Source organism: Ammospiza nelsoni, chromosome 9 (assembly GCF_027579445.1).
Source record: "Ammospiza nelsoni isolate bAmmNel1 chromosome 9, bAmmNel1.pri, whole genome shotgun sequence".
Lineage (NCBI taxonomy): Eukaryota > Metazoa > Chordata > Aves > Passeriformes > Passerellidae > Ammospiza > Ammospiza nelsoni.
In genome coordinates, this window is record NC_080641.1 from 12593345 (window position 1) to 12619719 (window position 26375).

The 26375-nt window shown below is 41.1% G+C and overlaps 1 protein-coding gene across 2 annotated transcripts; it reads left to right on the forward strand.

Moving 5' to 3' along the window:
• On the forward strand, positions 1-25430 carry EDEM3 (ER degradation enhancing alpha-mannosidase like protein 3). 2 transcript variants are annotated; one of them, XM_059477897.1, is made up of 21 exons: positions 1-236; positions 1911-1956; positions 5341-5441; positions 7831-7870; positions 8311-8423; positions 9038-9191; positions 9674-9808; positions 10201-10306; positions 10790-10887; positions 12117-12242; positions 12952-13035; positions 13975-14058; positions 14238-14362; positions 14879-15044; positions 17255-17409; positions 18178-18331; positions 18830-19024; positions 19765-19930; positions 20284-20469; positions 21271-21318; positions 21945-25430. In XM_059477897.1, exons 1-21 carry the CDS (start codon positions 76-78, stop codon positions 22352-22354), a joined length of 2853 nt encoding a protein of 950 aa, XP_059333880.1. In that variant the 5' UTR covers positions 1-75; the 3' UTR covers positions 22355-25430. The 2 variants fall into 2 exon arrangements, with proteins under 2 accessions (XP_059333880.1, XP_059333881.1); XM_059477898.1 differs by lacking the exon at positions 21271-21318.
• Positions 25431-26375: the final 945 nt, after the last annotated feature.

A 26375-nucleotide genomic window follows, 5' to 3' on the forward strand; every position in this document is an offset into this window, starting at 1 on the left:
GGCCCTTCCTGCCCCGGGAGCCGCGGGAGCGGCGATGGGCCCGCAGCGGGACTAGCGGGCACCCGGCCGGCCGCCATGGCCCTCAGCGCAGCTCCGGGCTGCCGCGCCGGGGAGCGGGGGCCCCGCTGGAGGAGGCCCTGGAAGCTCCTGGCCCTTGGCCTGCTCTCCGCCTCCTCCGTGCTGGCGGCCGCCCCGGGCGCCGGGGCCATGAGCAGGGAGGAGAAGCGCCGGCTGGGGTGAGCGCAGGGACGGACGGACGGCGGGCCGGGGCCGGGCCGGCATGTGCGCTGCCCGCGGGGCTGGGATGGGCTGGGATCGGTGACTGCAGAGCTTCGGGACCGCGTCCCCTGTCTGTCCGTCCGTCCGTCCGGCCCCGAACGCTCCGGGGGCCGCGCGGTGCCGGTGCCGGCCGTGCTGGGGCCGCGTGTGCCGGAGCCTGGCCGTGTCCGGGCCAGCTCACCCGGCTGCGGGGCACGCCCGGCCCCGGCTCCGCTCCGGGATTGAGCCGTGCGCTCTGGGAACATGGAGCTCGCCTTGGAGCTTCAGGCAGGGCTTGCTGAAAAGGGGCTAGGGGTGAAAGTGAGCAAAGGTAAAAGCAAATCCCCGCTCGGCTGGTTTAATTGTGGCCGGGAGAGTGCGGGAGTCATAAAAAAGGTAAATGTTGACGTGTGTTCTGCCCAGTTCCTGTATGTAACCTAAACCGCTCGGTCCCCGTGCACGTACGTGTAAGACGCTGATTTTTTATCGCAGTTTTTAGCTGAAGGGTAAATATTACAACATATCTAGAAATGCATTTTCCTGCATGGAGCGGGACTTGTTAAAACAAATTTGCAATCAAGGGTGTTTTGTGTTAGTGTGCTTCTGGGGGCAGTTTCATCGTCCTCTTCCCATGCGGTGGTTAGTTGTACAGAACAATAATGCAAAAAGTCTGCTGGAGAAGCAGTGTGGATACTCTCACAGTTGTTAAGGTTGGAAAAGGCCTCCAAGATCATCAAGTCCAGCTGTCATGTATAAGTTGATATTTAACTCCAGTGTTTACAGTTACTGGGATTTTCCATCATGGGTTCTCAGGATAATTTGTGCAGTCTTTTATATGTTTTCTTCACGAGGCTACACAAGGAGTTGAAATTTCATCCCCCAATTTGTTTTAAAATTTTTGCATTGCACTTAAAATATCATCTGATACCCCAGGCGTGTGCAGGCCGTGTCCTGCTGTGGTTTGTGTTTGCCTGTAAATGTAAGTTTTAAGCAGTTGTCTGTGTGCTGCATCACCCAGCAGCTCCGTGTGTTTATCTGGGGTTTTTTGCCTGCTGCAACCCGAGAGGCACCTGGGAAAAGCACCATCCTCTGCTCTTTTGATGCCTTAATGCGCTAGAGTCAAAACTACTTCTTGAATTTCCAAGTCATTGAACTAAATTGGATATTTACAATATAATTGTGGTGTTCCTGGCTCCTTTATGTTCTGTCTTATCAGCAGAGATTGTGAATTATGTTGATGGTAGAAATTAGCATCCTTTTTTCCTTGCAGGGCTCCTTAGTGTAACAGTTAGGAATGATCACAAGTAGTGCTGTGTCTTAAAAAACAATGTGTTTTTTTGGGAGTTTTTATGTGTGGAAGCATTTCTGTTCTTTCAGACATAGGAAGCAAAAGTAAGAATTTTCTTTAGTTTTTGCTTGCCGAGAGATCCCCAAATAATTTCATGTTAGGTGAAGAAGGAGTCTTTCCTTACTGGAGTGGACAAGAGTAGCTGAATCAAGAAAAATTATTATTCTGTATTTCATTTACTTGAGTAGAGTATGTTAGTGGAGGACCTGTGCCTGACATTCAGATATTAAAGTGTGATGTAAGATGGTGTGTTAAAGGCCATTGGGAGACAGACACTAATGCTTTTCCTTTTTTTCTTTTTTAGAAATCAAGTGCTTGAAATGTTTGATCATGCATATAGCAATTATATGGTAAGTGAAATACTTGTTTGGTGTTTTTCAGAGGAGTTGTTGCTGACCTAGGGGAGAAAACAACCTACAGTACATGACATTCTATAGAAATATCTGGGAAGAAGGGGTGAAAACAGAGCTAAAATAAATAACAGCACCTGTAAAGCCTTTAAAAAGACCACAAGTGTTACTTTCAGGAGGGTTGTGAAGACTTTTAGAGTGGTAACTAAGAATTGCTTGTGGTAACTCTCCTAATCCGTGCCTGACACCTTTCCCAAACCAGTTCATCTCATGTCAGGCTATCAACAGTAAAGAATTTGGTTTGAAACTCCAGGAAATGGAACTTTGGGAGAGCTGTCTGTAGCATTTGATTCTGGAGAACACAAATTGATCTTACTTATTTTGTAGGTAAAAATGACATTTAATATTTCTTCAGTGGTAAGCCATGTCAGATGCAGTTTGGGTGTTCTACAGACTGTTTGCAGAAGAGAAAGGGAATCTGGTGCCATATCCCAGGGTGTGACTGTCATATGACCATGGGCCATGCTGGCTGTGGTTTCTTTTGCTCTGACTTGTGATTCCTGTGCAGGTATCCTCCTGTTCTGGATCTCTGAGCCATCCCACACACCCTGCTCTGGCTCTGTTTACAAAAGCTTAACAATAAATGGTTGCTTGGAGTGCATTTCCTCAAGTAAAATTACTTTAAAATATTCTATAAGTAATACACTTCTGAGGAGACAGTGTGGATTTGACTAAGATAAATATAAAAGATTAATTCTTACTGGCTTCATGTGAACATTCTTGCACATTCTTTGTGGCTGTTACAGAAACCCCTCTGAAGTTGCATCAGTTCCTGCAGCACAAACTGCTGTTTCCTTGCGGCATCTTGCCACATGTCCCAGGTTCTGTGTTATGGGTTAAACTTTAATATGTAATTCATACTTAAAATCTCAGGAGTTTAAACTTCATACAGCATGGGAGATACAGGACTGTAGAGTGGACAGAAAGCTAAGCCAAGAGGATTTTCAAAGGGGTGCAGTTTCTCCTTTTAACTTAAGCTCTGGACTTTTGAAACCTTTAGCAGTTAAACATCAAGGCTTTTTTGGTTGTAATTTTTGTAATCTGGTTCCATGAAAAACACTTGGCTTGGATTTCCTCAATGGAAAACTTATGTGTTTGGCAAAATTGGACAAAATATTACAAGGAGCTGTGCTTCTACTGTTCATTGTGTGATAAATTGCCAACTGGTGGGGGTCTTGCCACATCTGAAGCAAGAAACTTCTGTCTGAAGGAGAGAGAAAACTTCAGTTATCCTGGAGACTTTGAAGCCAAAAGGATATTTATTTGCCACGTATGCTGGAGCACTAAACAAACAGAGAAATGTGACTTGCTTGTTTAAAGCTGAAGAAAAGATTAGAGTATCAGACTTGATTCTGACAACAGGAGAATGAAGTGTTTTTGCAGGTGTTTTTGAAACAGCCAGCTGAAAAGTTTTGATTTTCTGTTTCTATTAATACATATTTTAGACATTTGTATTTAGAAGACTGAAAATTCATGTTTGATTGCAGGGGAAATTCCCTTGCTTTTTTTTGTCTTTTTAAAGTTGTTAACAGAAGCTTAGAAAAAGCTGCTGGGTTTTTTCAGTCCTTGAACTACATTTGTAATAATGGGAATATTTCTCTTCTTGACTGTCAGAACATGTGAAAATGACATGTCAGTCACTTGAGGCCAGTGACAAGTTGGGAAATAACTCAGTGCAATAGCTGCTTATTCTCTGATGTAGGCAGAGAATAAGTGAACTTTTATTTTTCAAAATGCTTCAAGTTCTTTATTTGTAAAGCTAAAAGTTTATTTTTCCAGATTTTTTATCACTTCTCTTATCCAAAATTTAAGCCGAAGATCTCAGTTTTGACATTGTTTTTGTTGTGTATTTCTTTAATCTGTTTTTCTGAATACTTTGCAGAGGTATTCAGAAACATCTAAGCTGTACTAAAATGATCTAGATTCTGCCTTTTGTAGTTAAACTTGAGGAGAACAAAGACTTGAGCAAAGACCAAAACACTCAGGAGGGTGGTATACAGGGAAACAAACCATCAGTTTCAAAAGAAGTTGCTGTAAGAGCTGTTTATTTATAGAGGAATGTTTCTTTTTTATTTTTATTTCATGCTTGAATACAGATTATTTTTGTACCATATATTTGGAAAGATTTTGCATGTGTTTACTTGCGGTTTCAGTGCAGCAGTTGAAGTTTTTTCTCCTGCCACATGTTAGTTCTCCACTAGAAGTCAAACTGGAGACCTCAGTACAGCAGCCAGTTTCCTGCTGAAATAAAGAGAAAAGCTCTGTCCCAAACCACTTGTGTTAAGCTTCTAAAGGAGGCAATTTCATGTTTATTTGAATTAGATATATTTAAGATTCATTGTCATTGATGTCAGTCTTATATTTGTAATATTTGTAAAAGGCTCAGCCTTGTTAAGTTTTGGTGGTTTTTTTTGGTGAATGTTATCTTTTATGTCTTGTGTAGTAATTTATCAATGTTTTGTTTGAACTTCTGAGTTCTCTTACCTGTCACTCATTGTCACCCTCAGCCAGGTGAGTTCATTGTGCAGAGTGCAGTGAAGGCCATCGAGGTGATGGAGAGGCTGGAGCATCTTCCCTGTAAAGAAAGGCTGACGGAGCTGGGGCTGTTCAGCCTGGAGAAGGGAAAGCTCCAGGGAGTTTAGCAAGAGAGAGAGCTGGAGCTGTTCAGCCGGGAGAAGGGAAAGCTCCAGGGAATTTAACAGGGGAGAACTGGGGCTGTTTAGCCTGGAGAAGGGAAAGCTCCAGGGAGTTTAGCAAGGGAGAGAGCTGGGGCTGTTTAGCCTGGAGAAGGGAAAGCTCCAGGGAGTTTAGCAAGGGAGAGAGCTGGGGCTGTTCAGCCTGGAGAAGGGAAAGCTCCAGGGAATTTAACAGGGGTGAGAGCTGGGGCTGTTCAGCCTGGAGAAGGGAAAGCTCCAGGGAGTTTAACAAGGGAGGCTGTCAAGAAGACAGAGCCAGGCTCTTGTCAGGAGTGCTGAGAGGAAATGGGCATAAACTGAACCACTGCAGGTTCCCTCTGAACAGGAGGAAACACTTTTTCTGTATGGAGTTGAGCCGGTACTGACACAGGGTGCCCAGAGGGGCCATGGACTCCCCCTTGCAGATGCTCAGGAGTTACCTGGATATGGTACAGGGCAGCTGGGTCTGGGTGACCCTTCTTGAGCAGAGGGCTTGCAAAAGATGAACTCTGGAGGTTCCTTCCCACCTGCAGGGCTCTGTGGTGGCCGTGCAGGTTTTCTGAAGAGCAGCACGATGAGGATTCCTTTTGCAGGCTCCCAAGGGTGGCAGTGAGCACTGTAACTGATTCCCCTGTTTTGTTCCCAACAGGAGCATGCGTATCCAGCTGATGAACTCATGCCTTTAACTTGTCGTGGACGAGTGCGGGGTCAGGAGCCAAGTCGAGGGGATGTGGATGATGCCTTGGGAAAGTTAGTGTCTGAAATGGTCACTGTAAACATCTAGGAATAGAAGTACAATTGGCAGCCCATAAACCTTGTTTGTTCAGTTGATTTGGCCAGAAACTTACACTTGTAAGAAGTGTTTTTGTTGTTGTGAAGTTAACTTACACTTGTGTTTTTATTATTATAAAGTTAACTCATGTGAAATTGTACCTTAATTAGAAGAAGAGAATTGACCAGTGAATGAAATCCAAAAATAATTTTTTAATGGTCCTCCCAAGTATTTTCCATAGGAAAGCCTTCCAAATGTGTGCTGACATTCATGGTATTAGTAGTACAGGTTATAAGGGTTAATGTTGTGCTGAACATAACAGTAAACTCTTATCCATGATGCTGGCCTAATAAGTGATATTTAAAGTGCTTTTTTAAAGTAGAAAGTTTTCTGAAAACAAGCAGTCAAATGATTATCATGTGTATGATAGCCTGAGGCCTTTGCTGAAGTATAAAACATTATTTCAGACGTATTTTCTGTTCTTTCTTTCAAGGGAGTTGATAGTACAAAATACTGATCCTTTGGCTAGCAGAATGTAAATTTAAGGACTGTTTTTTTCCATGTTAAATGGAATAATCAAAGGCAAAGTTGACCTATTCTAAATGCATTTGTAATTGATACCTTTGAAAATGTGCAGTTTATAGATCAAATTCTTTAATAACAAACAGCTGATTTTTTTTTAATATCACTGTTTAATGTCTCTAAGCACAGTAATGTTAATCAAAGCTGAAATCCTTCTCTTAAATAGTGCTTCTAATTGTCTGTAGGATATTGAGCATGTTATTTTGGCTATGTTTTGTTATGTACAGATGTTTTTTAGTCTAGAGATTTCCATATAATCCTGCTGCCTTGAAGGTATGCAAAGATACAGCAGATGAAAAATGCAATGAAAATGTATTTTGAATCCATTCTTTTTAATGACCTTTTTTAAAAGTAACATTCTAGCATTTGAGTAAAAATACCTTCCAGCCCATTTGAGTAGAAATACCTTCCCCCCTGCTCTCTACCCTTAGATGCATTAAATTATTGTATGTGTTTATTATTTTTCTGTATACAGGCTTTATTCTCTACCTTATAATTAGTTACAGTATTATGTAGCAGATTTCTTATCTAATTCCTGTTTCTTGCCAGCTGCCTCATCAGTTGTGTTCTCTGCCAGTCTTTGCAATCACAGAATGACAGGGTGAGGGAGCTGGGTCAGTTCTGTTTCCCTGGAGAACTTCGGAGCCTTCCATATAGATGTGAAAGGCATAATTTCTCTCCTCTTGTACAGAAAAAGTTGTGAATTTGTTAGGCAGTTGTGCATAGTCATTAATTAATATGTCTCCTGTAAAACAGCACTCACAGAATGCCCTTATGTCTTTACAAATTCAAGAGAATTATAATATAGGAACACTTAATTAGAATTTTGGTGTCACATGTTGCCTGCAAGGTTTCAAACACTGGGCACTTATTGAAATCCTTGATGTGTGCTCCTCAGTAGGCAATTTTAACTGTTCCACAGTGTTCAGTTTTAACACCATCGTGTTCTGTAAATTCTATTCTGTGTTGTGGGTGTGTCTTAGCATAGGAGCAGTTGTTGGAATTAGACATATTTAAGATACAATTATAGATATAATTCCTGGGATGGGGAAAGCTCCTTCAGCTTGGGATGCACTGGAACAGCCCTGGAGAAAACCTCTGATCCTCATTAGGATCTTCTTGTTTCAGGCACTGTGGAGCTGACATGCTCTCTTTTCATGGAATAATCACAGAATCCCAGCCTGGTTTGGGTTGGAAGAGCCCTTAAAGCCCATCCAGTTCCATGGGCAGGGACACCTTCCACCAGCCCAGGTTGCTCCAAGCCCTGTCCAGCCTGGCCTTGGGCACTGCTAAAATAGTCCTTTATTTTAGAATAAATAAAGTAGTTCTTTATTTTAAGCCTACCACTTGCTAGTATTGGAACAGTTTCTGGTATGAGAAATTTAGCTTGGAATGGCTTGTGATCTCAACATTTTTCCTTTTTTTTGAAAAACCAAATGAAACAGAGGCTGGAAAACCACTTAAACTTTTATGCTGGATTTCTAATAGATTTGATTGGAGACAAGAAATAAAAATTAAATTTATTTACCAGAATTTAGAAAGCATTGCAGTAAATAAATGTATCTGTAATCATAGCCTCTTTGTCAGCTCCTATTCTGGTCACTAGCAAAGGGGAGAAACTTAGAAAGAGGTTTTGATATTAAACATGTTGAGTACAGCTGATTGTTTTGCAGCTGGTGGTCTGTGAGAATTTAGTTTCCTCCCTGGTATCGGTTACTATTAAAAATCACTTAATTCCTACAGATACAGATCTGTAGTAAATCTGTTTTAAATTTTCTTTCATAGGTTTTCACTGACCTTAATTGATACCTTGGACACTCTTGTGGTAAGCTTAATCTGTTGATAAGCTTTGATAAAACAGAGAGATTGTTTTCTGATGCTCAGACTTATTTTTAGATTTCTTTTTCATGGCTGTTGATCTCTGGCTCTGTTTGAAGTGCCTGTTGCTTGTGGGAACTTTGAAGTGCTGTGAGAATGGAGTTTGGAGTTGGTTGTAACAACTACAGCAGTTCCTTCACATTTCAGTGATACTTTTTTATATTGCTTTTATTTTGGCTCTAACTTAACACAAAAGAGTTATAGTCTAAAGCAAGAGGCTCAGTTGGTGGTGGGCACCTCTTAATAACTGCTGATGTATTTCTGGTTTAAATTGTATGTTCATATTTCTTGGGTAACTTTGTGTGCACTGAAATATCCTGTATGCAAATACACTGTGACTGCATTAGCTCTACTGGAACTGAACACCTGCTCACTGTTGTATTCCAGGTGTTAAATAAAACCAAAGAGTTTGAAGAGGCTGTAAAAAAAGTAATAAAGGATGTTAATTTAGATAATGACATAGTTGTGTCTGTCTTTGAAACCAACATAAGAGTCCTTGGGTGAGTAACATTTGTTTTCAAAACTCCTAAAAATGTGGATTTTAGGCAGTGTCTTTAAGACACTCTTCTGTACTATTCCACCTGTTTGAAATAGTTGTGCCTTTGTCAGAGAGTGGTTTTAAAATGCAAGGCAGGACTTGCTGCAGTGGTACTGGATCAAGCTGCCCCATCTCACTGCTGCAGGCACAGCTTTGCTGATTAAGAACCCCATGAGCATGCTGAGGGAGCAAGGGGGTTGCTTTGGAAAAACAGGTTTGCAAATGTCTCTGTTCAATACTTGATTTACCACATTTTGATACCTGGGGTCATAGATTATTTCAGCTTGGAAGGGACCTCTGGGGCTCAATGCTGGATCAGAGCATGTAATTTTAAGTTATTATATGACATTTTGGAGGTCTTGGTTGCTATTCCTGTCTTATATTGATGAATCCAATGATAAACAAGAAGAATTGCTTCCAAAATCCTGATAGCAAACCTTGATTATAATGGGAATTAAATCAGCAGTTTAAAAACTAGGGTCACAGTTATGTACAGGTCATCTAATTGTAGAGAGCTGTCCTTGCTGTTCAGATGAACATACCTTTTGAGATGTGGATCATTTCTCTTGTGTTTAGAGGTCTCCTAGGTGGGCACTCAGTGGCAATTATGCTGAAGGAAAAAGGTGAATATATGCAGTGGTACAATGGTGAACTCCTGCACATGGCCAAGGAACTGGGCTACAAGCTTTTACCTGCTTTTAACACCACTAGTGGTCTCCCTTATCCAAGAGTAAGTTCTGTTTCTGTAATGCAGGATTATACTGTAATCATGACTTCTGCTGTTTTGATTTTATATCTGTTTCCAAAATAATTTCTGTATTTATTAAGCGGCAAGAAAATTGAAAACTGATAAATTGCAGGTACTCTAAGAGCCAGGAGTAGTGAGGTATTTACAAAACTACATTTCCAGGAGTTCTTGTGATGGTTTGAGTTCCTGATTTGTTGCTAAAAAATTGCTCAGATTAGATTTTTATTCTCTTATTGTATTCTCTTATTCAAATGCCTAGTGAACCAGGCAACAGGATCATGTTTGGGAGGGTTGGGATTTTGAGTATTTGTGGATAGTTCTCTTTGTCTAAAACAAAGAGCAAAACCAGAGAGATCTGTTTTTTCTTGTCTTTAGAAAGAGCATAGATTATATACGTGTTATACAGGGAATGTAAACTCTTTCAGCTAGGAAAAATAAATATTATAATGTCTGTTTTTCTCTAGGTTAACTTAAAATTTGGTGTAAGACATCCAGAAGCACGAACAGGAACAGAAACTGATACCTGTACAGCTTGTGCTGGTACCTTGATCCTTGAGTTTGCAGCTTTAAGCAGATTCACAGGAACATCTATATTTGAGGTTTGCTTTCCACGATGTCTTATTTTTTGCCTTAGTGTAGTGTTTACAGTTTCTAATTTTGGAAAAAGAATTCTGAGTTCACTAAATGCATGTCTTAGCTGTGCTGCACAAAAACTTTTGTATATGTTGAGATTTGTAGTGTTTGTGGGTTTTCTTCTAAGGTTTGATTTTTTTTCAATCATTTTTTAAATCACAGGAAATAATTTTGGTTGAAAGTAGTTAGAGTAATACAGAAGTAAACAAAATAAATATTCTGAAGATCAGAAAGAGTTCTGAAATAGTTAGACATGAAACATCCTATTCCTTTCCTGGCATCTTAATTGAAATAGCCAGAAGAATCAGAGAGTTGAGTGTCTATGTTTCCCAATTCCCTGTTGCTGTTGTTGTTGCAGGAATATGCCCGGAAGGCGCTGGATTTTATCTGGGAGAAGAGGCAGCGCAGCAGCAACTTAGTGGGGGTCACCATCAACATCCACACTGGGGACTGGGTCCGCAAAGGTGGGGCCAGGGGGGTCTCACCCACCCCCAGCTTATCTGGGGGGGCTGCTGAACGTTCTTAATGGGATGGGCAGTGGAGGAACATGCTGCCCCAAAGCCTGGCTCTGGTAGAGAAAGTAGTTTTATTCATGGCAAAGTGTTCCCTGATCCTCTTTAATACCAAGAGGGAAGTGCCTTGGGATGAATTTTCAGAGACTGCTATAAATACATGAGAAAAATATAAATAGGATGGGAGAAGTGATGTCCTGTGAAATAAGTGTCTTTTAATGCATTTGTGTCCATATTATTATGTGCACTGGTAGTGCAAAGCCTTTGGCATACACACACAGTATTGTGTCTCTGCTTCCATCTGTGCCTTAATTCCAGTGAAAGGAGGCTTTTCCTTTCACTGGAAGAGCCTTTAAATTTAAAGTGGGAAAATGTGGAAAATACCCATATTGCTACATAAAGTAAACCCACCTTTTTATTTTCACCTGTTCCTAGACAGTGGAGTTGGAGCAGGAATAGATTCATACTATGAATATTTATTAAAAGCCTATGTCTTGCTGGGAGATGACAGTTTCCTGGAAAGATTTAACACGGTAAGTTAACACCTTGCTCAGGTTTGTGCCTTCTGCAATACAAATTTCAGAGTAATTGTGTTGTCAGCTGTTAGCCTGAGAAGGGATCTTTAGTAGAATTTCTGTGACTTCTGCTGTGTTCAGTGCCAGCTCTTTTTACTGAGGGTTTTTGCTAATCTTGGGTGATTAGCTGTCACATGAGCAGTTATTTTAACCCTGTCCAGTAAAACTCAGAACCTTGTAGGCCTTTATCCATGGTCCTAGTATGGGAGAAGCTGTATTTCCAGACCAATACTGCAAATGTTTCTGTAAAAGAATGTAAGGACCTCTTCTTCCAAACCATTGTACAATTTCATTCTGTCCTGGAACAACAAAAAAAATCAAAGCGTGAATCTTGCTTTGCACTGCAGATCTTCAGGCCCAGGATGCATTTAAGTATACAAGCTGAAAACCATACTCAGTTTTTTTTAATTCATAAATTACTGAGCAGCTTTGGTCAGCATCATAATTCTTTCATAAAAGCATTATTTATTTTGAAAATAGCAATATCCATTAAAAACATCTTAAATAATAAAATTATTTTACATCATATAGCATGATTTTTTTATTAGAAGATAATAATTCCATCGTTAAAGTTGTAATACTTTAGGTGTAATGATGATTTCATGGTCCTAAGTTACATTTTCCTTGAGCTACATCTGTTAAGTGTTTCCTGTCAGTTTGGCTGATGTGCTCAGGATTGCACCTTCTGAAAACAAAGTTTAGGATTGGAAGTTAGCAATGTGGCAAGTGACCTAGTGGGTTTAGAAGTTCTTCTGAGCCACCCAGTCTAACTGCTTTGTGTGGGTTTTTTAACCTCCTTTTCCTCCTGAGATCCATATGCTTTGGAATTCTGTTGTTCAGAAAAAGCAATTTCAGCTTTCTTTAGAGTGTGCTTTAAAATTCAGCCAAAACAAATGTGCCTTAACTGTGATATTCCTAGTTTATCACATGGCTGCTGGATGTACTTTTGTGTATGTGTATTCCTTGGAAATGTGGTAAGCTTTGCAAGTGTAGTAATGTGGAGCTTTTCAGTATTTACTACACTTGGTTTTAGTTTGCAAAACTAGAGATGAGGGGCACTGCCAAATGTAATAATGATTGGAGATGTAGTACTGGCTTTTCCATTCAAATGCAATGCCAGTCTGGTGATCTGTCTCTTTTTTGGGGAATGAATTGATACAAACTCTGCTTTTCCTGATGTTTGGCAGCACTATGATGCCATAATGAGATACATCAGCCAGCCACCTCTTCTCCTTGATGTTCACATTCACAAACCAATGCTAAATGCTCGGACCTGGATGGATTCTCTGCTTGCTTTCTTCCCTGGATTGCAGGTAAGGTGTAAAACCCAAGTACAGATGGTTTTAATAACAAAGAAATTATTAACTGGGTTGGATGTATGATTTTCAAGCCAAGTGTAGTAATTTGATTTTCAGAAATACTGAGAGAACATCCCTGACAGTGTCCAAGGCCAGGCTGGACAGGGCTTGGGGCAGCCTGGGCTAGAGGAAGGTGTCCCTGCCCGTGACAAGGGTGGCACTGGATGGGCTGTAAGGTCCTTTCTAACCCAAACCATTCTGATTCCATGATTTCTGTACTTAGTCTTCTGTACAGTCACTTCAATGCCATGATGCAAGTTAATGTGCTTTGCTGGCTGTGTTGAGCATCAGGACAAGTGTGTTCCTGTAATTTGCTTCCTTCACTCCTAGCCATGAAAATACTCCAATTAAGCTGCCTTTGTACTAGTAACTGGTTTTCTACTTTGTGTGCCATTGACATCTTTAAGATAACCTAAATGACATTTTCAAGTTCTCTGTAAATGTCAGAAGTCCTTGTTCTACATGGGCAATAATTTTAATGAGTTCAGTGATTTTGCTTAAAAAACTCTTAAGGAGTAGCTGTGACTTACACTGATAGGGATTAATAATTACAGTATGTAGTGACTGCTCTGTGGCTTTACATGAACACACCATGAGTGTTTTTAACCTTGAGTATTAGCCCTATGCTTGGTGAATTAATGATACTTTTATTATTTAATTTTAGGTGTTGAAGGGTGATATTAGACCTGCTATTGAAACACATGAGATGCTGTATCAGGTTATAAAAAAGCATAACTTCCTTCCAGAGGTAAGGTAGTAGTTTTTTGATTTTGTAGATCAAAAATTTGTAATTTTGATTGTGTAAACGGATTCTTACAATTCTTACATCAATTTGAGCAGTTGCAGATGCCCATTTGAAAAACCAGCAGGTATATATGTTATTAAAATCAGAGCTTCATTTCCACAGCATTCTTATGTGATTTGCAGTTCTGCAGGTCTGACAGCTGAGAGGATGTTCTGAAATTTTGTATAATGACTTTGAAAGTCAGCACACAAACACTGCAGATGCTGCAAGTCTTTAAGCAAGTCCATTGTGCACAGAAAAGCTTGTTTACCTGCTGAAGTGTGTGTCTTTAATCTGTGATGACTCAGATTATATTTTAAATGTTCTGACTCTGGGTTTAATTCTGACTTTCCTCTAGTGTAAGCTTATTTCTGTTAAAGAACATTTTAATTAACATCACATTCACCTAGTGTGGTTATTGAGAGCAAAGATTGCTAAGCCCTGCAATGACTTTTTTTTTTGAGGTCTTTTAAAATGGTATAATTTGACTCTTCATGGGGTTTTGGTTGGCTTTTTGTGTTTTGTACTTATGAAGGAAACTGTAAAGTGTCAGGTAGTTATATTTAAGCCAACAGACCATCCCCTAAGCAAAGATTTGGTTTAAATCTTACTGTGAAATAGTGGTGAATATATGACAGAAGTGGCTTTTCCCAGTGCTCATTAAGAGTGAATAGGTAGACTAGGAAATTTTTAGATATCTGACATCTAGCCTGTGGTATTAATTTAGAAACAGCTGCTTAACCATCTGTCAGTGTGCAGTGACACTTGACTGCACTGGAGGTGTCAGGTGGTAGGTATGTTTGCAAAAATGGTGTTTATCAAAGCTAGGCTGTTCAAGTAAACCTATGTTTGGTTTGCATTCCTGCGTTTATTTTATTTTTGTCTGTTCTTTTTCATCCTCAGGCATTCACAACAGACTTCAGAGTTCACTGGGCTCAGCATCCTCTGAGGCCTGAATTTGCTGAAAGCACCTACTTCTTGTATAAGGTACAGTCACATCCACTCCTCTGACCTCTGAGCACTTTTTCTTGCACCTGGAGTTTTGTTGCTGTTTTATTTCAATACAGAACTGAGTGCCATATCTCCATCTTAACTTATCCACTGGAGCCAGTTTAGGATATAAACAAGATGTAATGGTTATAAATTTTTTTTGTTTTATTTCATAGGCTACAGGAGATCCTTACTACCTAGAAGTAGGAAAAACCCTCATTGAAAACTTGAACAAGTATGCCAGAGTTCCCTGTGGGTTTGCTGCAATGAAGGATGTTCGTACAGGAAGTCATGAAGACAGGTAAAGTTTGTACAATTATCTTTTAAAGTACAAAAACACAGAAAAAAAAATCAAATTTCCCTGTGTAATTGAATTAAGATTTGAGGAGCTGTCTGTCTTCACTCTGATAACCAAGCCTTAAATTACCTGTTTGTAATTGCATTGAACTGTAAATGCATTGAAACAAGCTGTGCACTGTTTCAGTAGGGTTAGAGGCTGCTCCAGAAGAATATTTTCAGTTTAATAACCTTTCATTTGTCTGAGAGCAATAGATTAATTACTTTCAAGCTAAATATACTTCAAATCTGTAAGTTTGTCAGGAGGTTTATTTGTTTTTTTCTGTAATGCTCTTTTGTACTGAATGTGCTGAATCATTTCCCTCCAAACACAGCTTCTTCCAAGCAGAGGGAATGCTAATGGAATTATGTCCAGCAGTGATAGTCATGAAGTCTTCAGAGATGGAGAACTAGGAATATTTATTCTACTGATGTTCTAGAAATGAGCTCTCCCTAAAGGATATCCCCTTTTTCTCCACAGGATGGACTCATTCTTCCTGGCTGAGATGTTTAAATATCTGTACCTGCTGTTTGCTGATAAGGAGGACATGATTTTTGACATTGAAGATTATATCTTCACCACAGAAGCTCATCTGTTGCCACTCTGGCTCTCCACAACAAATCAAACCATCTCTAAAAAAAATACAGTATGTAACAGCTCCAGTCTAAATCAGTTTCTGTGGTACACTTCCTTTTTTTGAGGAGAAATGGAAATAAAATCAGGAAAGATCATAGTTTGAGGAAGTGCACCAGTTTGAACACGTTGTTTAATAAGCACTGTTTCATCATATTAACAGTCACAAGAGTAGGAATAATGACTGGATTCTGCACTGCTGAACCTTGAGATACAAGATAGGAATTATTAGCAAGATTTTAAAAGAAAATCATTCCCCACTTCTGTATAAATTGGAAGATAATACAGTAGGATAACTTGTCCCCATCTTTATTTTTTTTATTATTTCTTCTAAAACCTAAGGTTTTCTTGTTTGTTCTTGTGAACAAATTTTGAAAGGTTTTTGAGACAGCTGTGGAATTAATTTGACAAGAAACAGAGCTACAGACAGATTAGGGATGTTTAATCACTTTAGTCCATGCAGTAGGCACCTATTGCATAAATATGAGAACAGTTGTGGGTTTATAAATCATTTAACCTTCCAAAATAACCTGGAGTGATACAACTGTGCCATGAAACATAATAAATCTTCACCTTTTTTTGATTTTGTGGTCAACAAGGTGACATAATTTGTCTGTAAGGCAATAAGAAAAAGGAAGAAGAGAAAGAGAAAATTATGTCTGAGACATCGAGGATACAAATTCCCTTATTTGTGCTTCTATTTTTAGCATTTTCTAAGAGTTTTAGAATAATGCCTGGATCAGAGGAAAAGGCTTATATTGTGTGTCAAGCCATATATCCTGGAAAAATCACTGTTTGATGGACTTTAGCATTAAGCAGTGACAAATTTTCAGTTATTTCATCTTAATGTCAAACACTGGTTATGTTTTAATGGATCATGGATTTGGTGTTAAATGTTCCTTCAGGGTGGAAATCCTACATCCTCTCTGAAATGTTCCTTCCCTGTGATTTATCTTTCCTCCTTGAGTTTTGGAAACAGGCTGGTTTTTGCACTAAGCAAGAAGTTTTCTGAAGGGTCTGAAGGAGCATTTTATGTAACTTTTGTTCCCAATATAAAAATTTAATACCTTTGAGACAGGCAGGGTTCCCACAGCTGGTGCTGTTCTCAGTGCTGGCCTAACTTAGTTTGTTCTATTGAGAACTGCAAATGTTAATGAAAAGCCAGTAGAGAGGATAGAATAAATTGCTCAAATGCACTTTTTTAAGCTCTTTGAGTCAAAGCTGCAAATGGGCATAATCCAAGTAAGCAAAACCCATTGAAAATGGTGTCAGGTGGCTGAAAGGCTGTGACGTTGGGTGTTCCTCTTTTAAGGAATTTTATCTGAACAGATGGAATGTGTAAATGATTTTTAACATAAATACAGTGCTATTAAAACAAACTGTGAGAGAGATACTTGGTGCTATCAACCCAACATCCTGTTTGTATTTGCTCTCATAAACAAGAAAGGTCACGTTTTAGTAACAGCCCTTTAGGTCTTGGGTTTTAGGGAGCCTTGAAATCCCTGATTTTTCATTGGCCAGTATGTTGCAAACAGGAGGGGTGAGTCTTTTTAGGTAGATGAATACTACATAAATTTTTATGGGTTATGAAATGAGCTTGCCAGTTATCTATAGCCAGTTATTTGCTAAGCTAAGGACATGCTAAATGTGGCTCCAAACCACCAGACATGTTCCACATGGCTTCACATGTTACAAACCAGCAATTTGTGCAGATGTTCACTCTGCCATCATTCCTGAAAATAGAAATTGTTTGAATTATATAGAGATTCATCCTTGCTTATCCAGACTTGCCAGTCTGTGTGGTTCCTGAGGAGGAGAATCTTTTGTTCACAAGAAAAGATGTGACATTTTTAGTAAGAATGACCTAAAGCCTGCAGCTGGTTACTCACTGTAAAGCCAGTATCAGGTGAAACCAGAACTACTGCCTTTGCTTGTCCAGCACATAAAATACAGGGCACTGGCTTTGTCATGAGCAGGCTTGACAAGGACTGTCTACTAGCAGAGGATTAGCTGTTTCTGAAAAAAAAAAAAAACCTAGAAACTGTATATAAATTTAGTAAATTACAAATTAAGAATGAGTGTTGTATTCATCTGTCCAAGGGGCTGCAGAGCACTGGCTCCCCCCTGTTGCTGCCAGATGTCCCCAGAACACAGATAAGTTATTGATGTTCTTTATGTAAAAACATAACCTGCATTTTGTTTACTCTGTATCTTTGATTTTAGAGCACAGAGTACACAGAGCTGGATGACAGCAACTTTGACTGGACCTGTCCAAACACCCAGATCCTCTTCCCAAATGACCCCATGTTTGCCCAGAGCATCCGCGAGCCTCTGAAGAACGTGGTGGATAAGAGCTGTCCCCGGGGCATTTCCAGAGCGTAAGATGGATGTTTCCTCTCTTTGTTAGCTCAGGACTGAGTGGAACAGGCCCTGCTCTGCAGGGAAGGAGAGCCATGAGGTGTGCTGGAGCTGGCAGTCCTTTTGGAATGGGCCAAAGGGATGATTCCTGGTCACAGGAAAAAATCGCTTTGGATTTCTCTCAGCAAAACTTAGTTTGTTTCCAGGTGGAATTAGCAAGTCTTTCAAAGCAAAAGGAGCTGAATGAGCTGCATACCTTGGCTACAGCTGCCTCTTGGAGTATTGCAGAAAGTGTGTCTCTATTTGTAAAATACTTTCTGCAGTCTCCTGAACAATTCTGAAAGTCCTCTTTGTGGTAAAGAAATGATGCTGCCACACATAACGGCACCCGTTTTGAGGAATTTAGGGCAGTGTTAAGGCTGAGGAAGTTTATCCTCCTGACCACCTCTTCTATATTTGTATTTCATGAATAAAACTGATTTGGAACTTTATGGAGCAAGCTGGGTTTGGTCAGTGTTGCAATAATGCAGACTATTTACAAATGAGAGAGTATATGGCAGTTTTGTTATCAATACTTGGGAAGGAGGTTTCGCACTATAAAATTATTGCTTATATAAAGGCAACTTTATAAAAAAGATAACTTGATTGAGAAGTTGCATTCCACTGAAGCTTGCACTCAGTGTACCAAGAATTCCAATCTTGTGATGGCAGAGAACTCTAGAACACTAGAGTTCTGTTTCAAGGATAATCTGATTTTTAAAGCTTTGATCTCTGATGTCTTTTGGCAGAGAGGAGAGTTTGGGAAGTGGACCAAAACCACCACTGAGAGCCAGAGACTTCATGGCCAGTAATCCTGAGCACCTGGAGATCCTGAAGAAGATGGGAGTCAGTTTGATCCACCTGAAAGATGGACGAGTACAGCTAGTGCAGCATGCAGTGCAAGTAAGATGACCTGGCAGGGTTTCATTTTTTAGAGCTCTCAGCAAAGTCCTCCCAGCAATGATACTTGACACCTGGAGCTTCAGGAGGGGCAGCCACCCTGTGGAAGGAGGCACATGAGCTGCATATTGTATCTATATTTAGGAGGCTGATGCTTGTTAATATTTTTCTCAACAACACTTTTAACTAATCTACCAGTAAATTAGGTAGAGGCTGCTCAGGTTGAAGTGATGTGGCCAACAGCATCTTGGCTGAAAACACTGCTTTCAGTGTGAGATACTTCCATCTCTTTATGAGGTCTATATATTTGTATATTTTCAGTTTCCTGGCTGCTGCAGGTGCTAAACCTTGTGTGAAATGATGCTTGAGTGGAAGTGAGCATCCACCCTGTGTGTACAAGTCTTTGTAGCAGTGGTCCAAGCAAACACAGCTTCAGCTTCTTTTCCCCAAAATTCCTCAAACATTTGAGATAAAATTGTTTATTGATTCCTTTCTGTGCAGGCAGCAAGTTCCCTGGATGCTGAGGATGGCTTACGGTTCATGCAGGAAATGATTGAGCTCTCCAGCCAGCAGCAGAAGGAGCAGCAGCTCCCTCCTCGAGCTGTGCAGATTGTTTCCCATCCCTTCTTTGGCAGGGTAGTCTTGACTGCTGGGCCAGCACAGTTTGGGATGGACTTGTCCAAGCACAAAGCAGGGGTATGTGAGATGTGGGTGTGTCTGTTCCTTTCTCTGTTGCACAGGCCTCAGCTCTACAGTACTGCTGTTGTTTGAGGGCTCCAGCTGATCCTCCAGGTGATCAGTTAATTACAGGGTTAAAATGACAGGCCCAGTGGTGACAATGACAGGGGTTACAGTAGTGGGGTGAGTGGCTTATCTGTCTGTGCTCTGCTCCTGAGTCAGCAGCCATGCTTTAGGATTTAAAACACATGCACAGCATGAGTTGCAAAGCAAGCTCATCCAGTCTGCAGTGCACAGCTAAGGAGATGGTGATTTAGGAGAAGTTTCCCTCTCATGTCAGCCAGGAGCTGGCAGAAGCTTTTTAGAGTTAGAGCAAGTTGTTCTAAGGAAAGCTTTTCTAGAAGGCTCTGTGTAGATGGAAGAGGGCAATCCACAGAGGCAGGGGTCCCTGTGGGAAGCAGTAGGAAAACCCATGTTGCAGCCCCAAAGAAGAGTTCCAGACTTTTGCAGTTCATAGGAGAAAAAATTTCCAGAGACAACACTTCCCAGGTGTAGACAAACCACACTGATTATGAGAATTAGGTTTTCATTCAGTCATTCTTTGCTTCTAGAGCTCCACTTTCAAGGCATAGATTGTCTGCACTGACACAAGACAACACTAAATGCAGTAGAATGACTGAAGGAACAAAAATACATGGGAATCTTTCACAAGCATGACCATAGTGCTCTAATTCTCTATTTTTGTTTTTTCCTAACAGACAAGAGGATTCGTTGCAACCATTAAGCCATATAATGGATGCTCAGAGATCACTAATCCTGAGGCAGTGAAAGAGAAAATTGCTTTGATGCAGAGAGGCCAGTGCATGTTTGCTGAAAAGGCACGAAACATTCAGAAAGCTGGAGCAATAGGAGGCATTGTCATTGGTAAATACAATTCCAAGTTCTTAATTTGTGTAAATGTAACCTAATTTTACAGATTTGAAGATACAGGAAAGCTGACAAGCTTTAAGCTGAGAAGCACAGCAGTTGTGCTTTCAGAAGATGAAGAGGTGTTTGGGGTTTGTCAGGTTCTGTGCAGACACAAGTTGGGATGAGGGGTTGTCAGTGTTTTTGCAGACTAAAAGTTGTTACTTTAAGGATTGCAGGGTGCTGTCAGTACTAACTCCTGAGGAATAATTGGGATAGAAATGAAAAGTGGAGGAAAACACAGGGGAGGCTGTTCCAAGTTCAGCTGATCTAATAGGAAGTTTGCCCTTTCCCTGGTACTCTCTGCCTAGATGACAACGAGGGCAGCAGCAGTGACACAGCCCCTCTCTTCCAAATGGCTGGGGATGGCAAGAACACAGATGACATCACCATTCCCATGCTCTTCCTCTTCAACAAGGAAGGGAACATCATCCTGGATGCCATCCGGGAGTATGAGGCTGTGGAGGTGCTCCTTTCTGATAAAGCAAAAGACAGAGGTAAGGTTTGAGGTGATTTATGTAAATCTAGCTCCCCTCTGTGCTGTGGCACAGTGGAAAATGGACAGGAATAATTTGCACTGCAGCCCAGAGGTGCTGTGGTTTTCTGCTTGACACTGAAATTAGTTTCTTATTAAAAAAAAATTTCTGAGAGATATCATTGATATCCACTCCCCTACAAGGTAACGTCCAGAAATGCTGTTCCTAAATGTCACTTTGGCTTAGGAGAAAATCCAGCCTTTTGGATTCCTCTTGAACCCTTTTTGTCATCAGCTGCTTTGAAGCAGCATCAGGAACAGAATGTTTCCAGTGCCCTACATTGTGAGCATCCCTCCCTCAGCAAGATCCCCAGTGACATTCCTGGGTCCCAAAAGGAGAGAGACAAGTGCTGGAACCATTTTGCCTATCTAAGGAGAAGTGGTAAACATGAGAAATAAGGCTGCTGACCTCAGATGTTTCGTGGGTGTTCTTGTATAATGCAAGAAAATTGCGAGCTAATACATGCCCAGTTGAAATGTTTGAATGCAGCAGAAAAATCCAGATTTTCCTCTTGTAAGCTTTCCTTGTAGCACTGGTGTGTCCAAGCAGAGTAGGTAAGAGCAAGTATCCAGAAAATCAGCCTGTTTGCAAAGGGGATATGCCAATATGCCAAAATCTTGTCTTGTTTTTTACAAATCCCTCCTGTTTATAACTGTGCTAAGTGCTCTGACAAAATGCTGAATAGAGGATAGCTCTGCCTTTGAGAGTTTGTAATCCATGTCTGCTTCTTCCCCCTCCTCGTGCTTCCGTTTGGAATCCCAGCAACAATCTTTAAAGGTAAAATGATTCCAAACTACATTATTGATAGCAGTAAGTATCCCATGTCAGCAGTGGCATGTGCAGTTAAATTCCCAAAAAATCCCGAAATATCAGTGTCCTTCTTATAGCCATAAGCATCAAACCCAGGGAAATGTGCATGACTAAATTGGGCAGTTGTTGGGAGCTGAGCTGGGACGTGGGAGATGTGAGTTACTTGCTTGGAGTGGGGAGGCTCTGGCTTTGGCTCTCTCAAATGCACAGTTCAGCAAACCTAGGAAACTCTGTCCAGCTCCCAAGTGCTCAGATGTGAGATCCTGGTGGATGTGGGAGCGCTTTAAAATCCAGCATTAAAGTTCAGTGCACGCAGTGGATGTTTGCTTAAAGCTGATGGAGGGTAACTGGCACTGACCCACAAGTCACTCCTGAAGTTTGAGGAACCAAAATGAACCTCAATGTACTGTTTGCCCTCCTTTAAAATGTTTTAACAAGGCTTCCCTCCTATCCCTCTGTAAAATACATTCTTCAGTACCATTAAATTTTCATATCACTGGAAAGTTTGCTCTTCCTTGAAGAAATAAGGCCAAGGGAAGTGACCTTGATTTTCAAATACATAATAAAATGTTGCATTCCTATGGTTGTTTTAACTTTTTTTTTTCTTTTTTCCTTCCCTTTCAAAGACTTGGAAATGGAGAATATGGACCAGAAATCATCAGAAAGTGATGCACACAAACCAAATTCTGAGGAAGCTCCTTCAGACTCTCAGGATGCTGGAGCAGTCGGTGAGGAGCCCGAAGGAGGAGGAGAGAGCTCTGCAGTTGGTGACCCTGATCCTTTGTCTGCTGCCAGCACAGCCAGTGCCAGTGTTTCCATGGCACAGGAGGATCCCCACACCTCTGGATCTGCAGAGGCCAGTGCTCCAGAGCCAGCATGCACACCAGGGGACAGCCAGCCTCAGGAACAAAACACCCAGACAGAGGCCACTTCCAAAGCTCACTGGGATAGCAAAGTCCAGCCTATGGAATCCATATTAGCAGACTGGAATGAAGATATAGAAGCATTTGAAATGATGGAAAAGGATGAGCTATGACTTGTAATAATAACTTATTTGTTAATAAACAAATGGAGACCTCTTTGGGTAGAAGTGAGGCTCTGATATCCAAGAAAACATATTCAGTATTGGGATGAGCAACCAGGTGTCACCTGGAAGACAACACAGAATTCCAGCACAGGCTCTTTGTATGTTTTAATTTTTCCTGTTTAAAAATGGGAACGTGCAATCAAAGCATTTGGGTGGCCCCGTGGCTGGTGCTGTGCCCCAGGTGGGGATGAGCCTGACTCCTGCCTTCCAGGCTCTGAGGGGACTCTGGGGCTCTGGGAAGCAGCTGAGCAGGGTGGGGTGACACACCATGGAATGGTTCTTGATGGGGCACCCACCATCCCCAGCTGAAAGCCTTCCTTACAGCAGCAGGGGAATTGTTTCCAGGTGTTTGCACAGCTGGAAGCAGACTGCTTTTGTCTGACATATCACAGTGCTGCTCTTCACTCCTTGCACCCCTTGCCACGAGGAACCACAAGGGGACCTGGGAGTTCCCCTCCTGCTCTGCTTCCAGCTGCAGGAATGTCCAAACCAAAGGCAGAGTGTGAGCAGGTCCTGTCAGGGAGGCTGGGCCAGCCATGGGGCCACTGGGGAAAGCTGTGGGAAGGTCCTGCTGGAGGCTGAGGGAAGCACACAAGGCAGGTGTTGAGTCCCAGGTGTTTCCCTTGGCCTCCCAGGTTGAAAAACTCCAGCCTGCCCCAAAATCTAGAACAGTCTCTGAAAGGACACAGCTCCATCAGCTGTAGCAAAACCTTTTTCTACAGGTTTGACTTCCAACAGCTTGACTCCATGTTCTTTTTATATCCAACTTGTGTGTGTGGTGTTTCAGGCAGGGAGGCCAGGGCCAGTGAGGAAGAGCAACAATTCTGGCTGTTGGCTGGATAGTTCAGAGTCCAGGGGAGTTATCCCAGGCTCTGGAGTTTGTTACAGGTAAGTGGGAGTCCAAATTTGTTATCCACATTATATTGAAGTAAAAATGGAGAAGTTTAAACAACATAGAGGCATTTTGACTGTGTCCAAAGAAACTGCCAAAAACTAATTAACTTGATTTATATAAACTGCTTTTAGTGACTTGTGGTTCAAAAAATGGTTTTATATTAAAGACAGAATGAACACTGCCTATATGCTGCACCAGGCTAAAAAATGCAGGTTTATGTTCATCTTTGCAATGGAGTAAATAAAGAGGAAGCCCCAGTCTGGACTGTACCTTTGATTTAGCTGGTGAAATGACACGTGCTGAATATGCAACTGTTAATTAGCACAGCCATACTCTGTATTTATACTCTGTACAGTGAGCAGGGCAGTCCCAGGCATGTTGGATCCATGTACTCAGCCACACACACTTGCTTTCAAAAGCCTCAGAATGCACAGGCACCTTTTGAGAGCATGGCAGTCCATCTAAATATCATCCAGAACTTTAAATCACCAGGGTAGGAGGGAATTTGAGGAGAAATAGCGAATAAGTGTCCTTTGAAAGAAATTAGCTCTTAAATGGAGTTGTCATTCCTTTGCACAAGTAACTGTCTGGAGGCTTGGACTTGAAGCAGCTGGGGGTTTTCAGTTGGGAATGTTTTTATTTATGGGTTTTGTTACATGAGTTCACAGAAGGCATTTGACCATGGGAGCCTTGTAAGTGTCCTTGGTTCCTGGGAGTGCCAGGACACAGCCAAGTGCAGGATCAAACCATGAGGTGCAGATCAAACGTTTTCACTCAGAGAATTCCATTGATCTGTCAGTGCTCAGTGCCACAAAAGGAGCATCTTTGTTCCCATGCTTTCTGACATGGACATCATCTTCCTTCTTGATAGCTCTTTTGGTGGAAATACTTATTTTTATATCCTAGAGGCCTCTGGTCATTACTATCTCAAAATAGCAGCTAAAGGTTTTCTTTTTTTTTACTTGCAGATTTATGTGTAGATGTCAAATGTTATTAAAAGGTTAACTTTCCTTGCCATCACCAGCTCATTTTTAGTAACTGCTTTCTCCACCTGTTATTAGAGCAGCAGGCATTACCTTTCAGGGATCCCAGAACTCCATGTGGATTTAGGGGGCAGCATTTTGGTGGTGGCCTACCTCAGATTACTGTTGCCTCCTTCCTTTTGAAGTGGTTTTTGTTTCATTTAGTTCTGCTTCACCTTTGAAACCATCACAAGAGCCATAGCTTTGTTTACAGACCTGAATCAGGCAAGGCTGACCTTTTGGGAAAGAGGAATTAAATTGGGGGCACAGTTTTATTCAGGTTATTTTCACTTTGTATCTCCTTATGAGGACATAGGCTTTGGTTTAACCTGTTCATATCACTCTGGAAAGAATTCAGTTTTCTGTTACTATCATCTTAAAAAGCAAAAAGAATGTATTCATCAAAAAGAAAAATCTTTTTGGAAAGGGGAGAGAGTGTTTTTCCCAAATGTTTGGAAGTCTGCTCCCTGCATATGGAATATTGCTCATCATTAATCAGGAATCACCCTTAGTGTATAGCATTGTACCTTTCTTTGGTATTGAAAACTGAAGAATTCAGGAATCACAGCTGCAACTAGCACTTATTCCATGCCATGTAATTCAGATTAGCCAATTAATTTCTCATTTGATCTTAGAAGAATCTTCTAATTGTTTACATTTATTGTTTCTTAATGAAGTTTGAGAATGAGCCCAGCTCTGGTTCTCCTCCTCCTGCCAGTGTCCCTGAGTAGGCACCAATGAGTGTGTGTTGAGAGGTGAAAAACAGGACATCTTATGCAACAGGCATCAGTCAGAACATAGAAAACAAACCATTCTGTGAATGAAAATTGTATGTTCAGATTTTATAAGATTTTTGGTTTGTTTGTTTTTTTAGCCAGACCAATTTACAGCCGTATATTTTCTTATGGAAGATGTCTAATAACAGGTGCTGTAACACTATTGTTGGGTTTTACTCTCTGGTGATAAATGTACCCAATATTTCTAAGGGCAACTATGTACTGTGATGTAAAAGTCTGGGCTAAAATGTACATAATCCGTGTACATAATTGTGTACTTGATTATAACTGCTGATTGTAAAGATTTAATAAAATGTAAATATTCTGGTCAAGCTGTGCTGAACTGATGCTCATTTCTGCATTGCTGTTGGCTGTCACTTTGAGCAGGGCAGTCACACCAGTCCTTCACTGGCAGCCTCAGTGCTGGAAAAGCCTGGAAGTTTTGCCTGAACCCAGAGGTACTGTAACAACCAAAACACCACTTTTGAAAGTCTAGAACTGAAACTGGACAGGCTCTCAGCAACCAGATCTAATGGGACTATTTCAACCTCTTTTCTTTATGACTTGGGCATTATTGTTTTATGTTTAAGATCCAGAATCCAGACCCTCAAAAGTTTGTTTTGACTGCTGCATCTGTTACATTTAGAATGAAAAAAACAGGTCTCACTTGGGCCTGACAAGGTGAGTCTTTGAGGGGTGTATCCCTCATCCTTCCTCTGTTATGAACTCTCCTCCACCACCTCTATTCCTGTAAATTTTTGCTCTCTGGAAGTTAGGATTAAGAAAATTACGATTAAGATGCAGGAGTCCTAAAGTCAAGTCTTTGTTCAAGTGCTGAGCAGTGATTATGATATGAAGTAGAAACCATTGCCAGCCTTGCCAGGAAAGTGTTAAATTCCTTCAGCCTACTGTTTCCCATTTTCTGGGAACATCAGGACTTAGGGATTGGAGTATTTTGGAGCAAAGGCCCTTTGTGCCCCCTTCAGGAAACAAGGGACACCAGGTCCTCACTCCTCTTATTAAAACTATATTTATTAATTTATGCCAGTGGATGTATTGAGGGCCTGTAGCTCAACTGTCACATTTCCATTTTCCCTGCAGGTGTGCCACCCTTCACCCAGAGCACTTGAGCTGCTCTGACCAAAATTCAGCCACAGCTGCTGCTCATCCCATCAGTCCCAGTGGCTCAAAGCTGCTGTGGCAGGAGTTCCATTTTCTCCCCAGGTGCTCCATGACAAGGTAATATTAATAAACATTTCCAGCTGGAATGGAGCCTG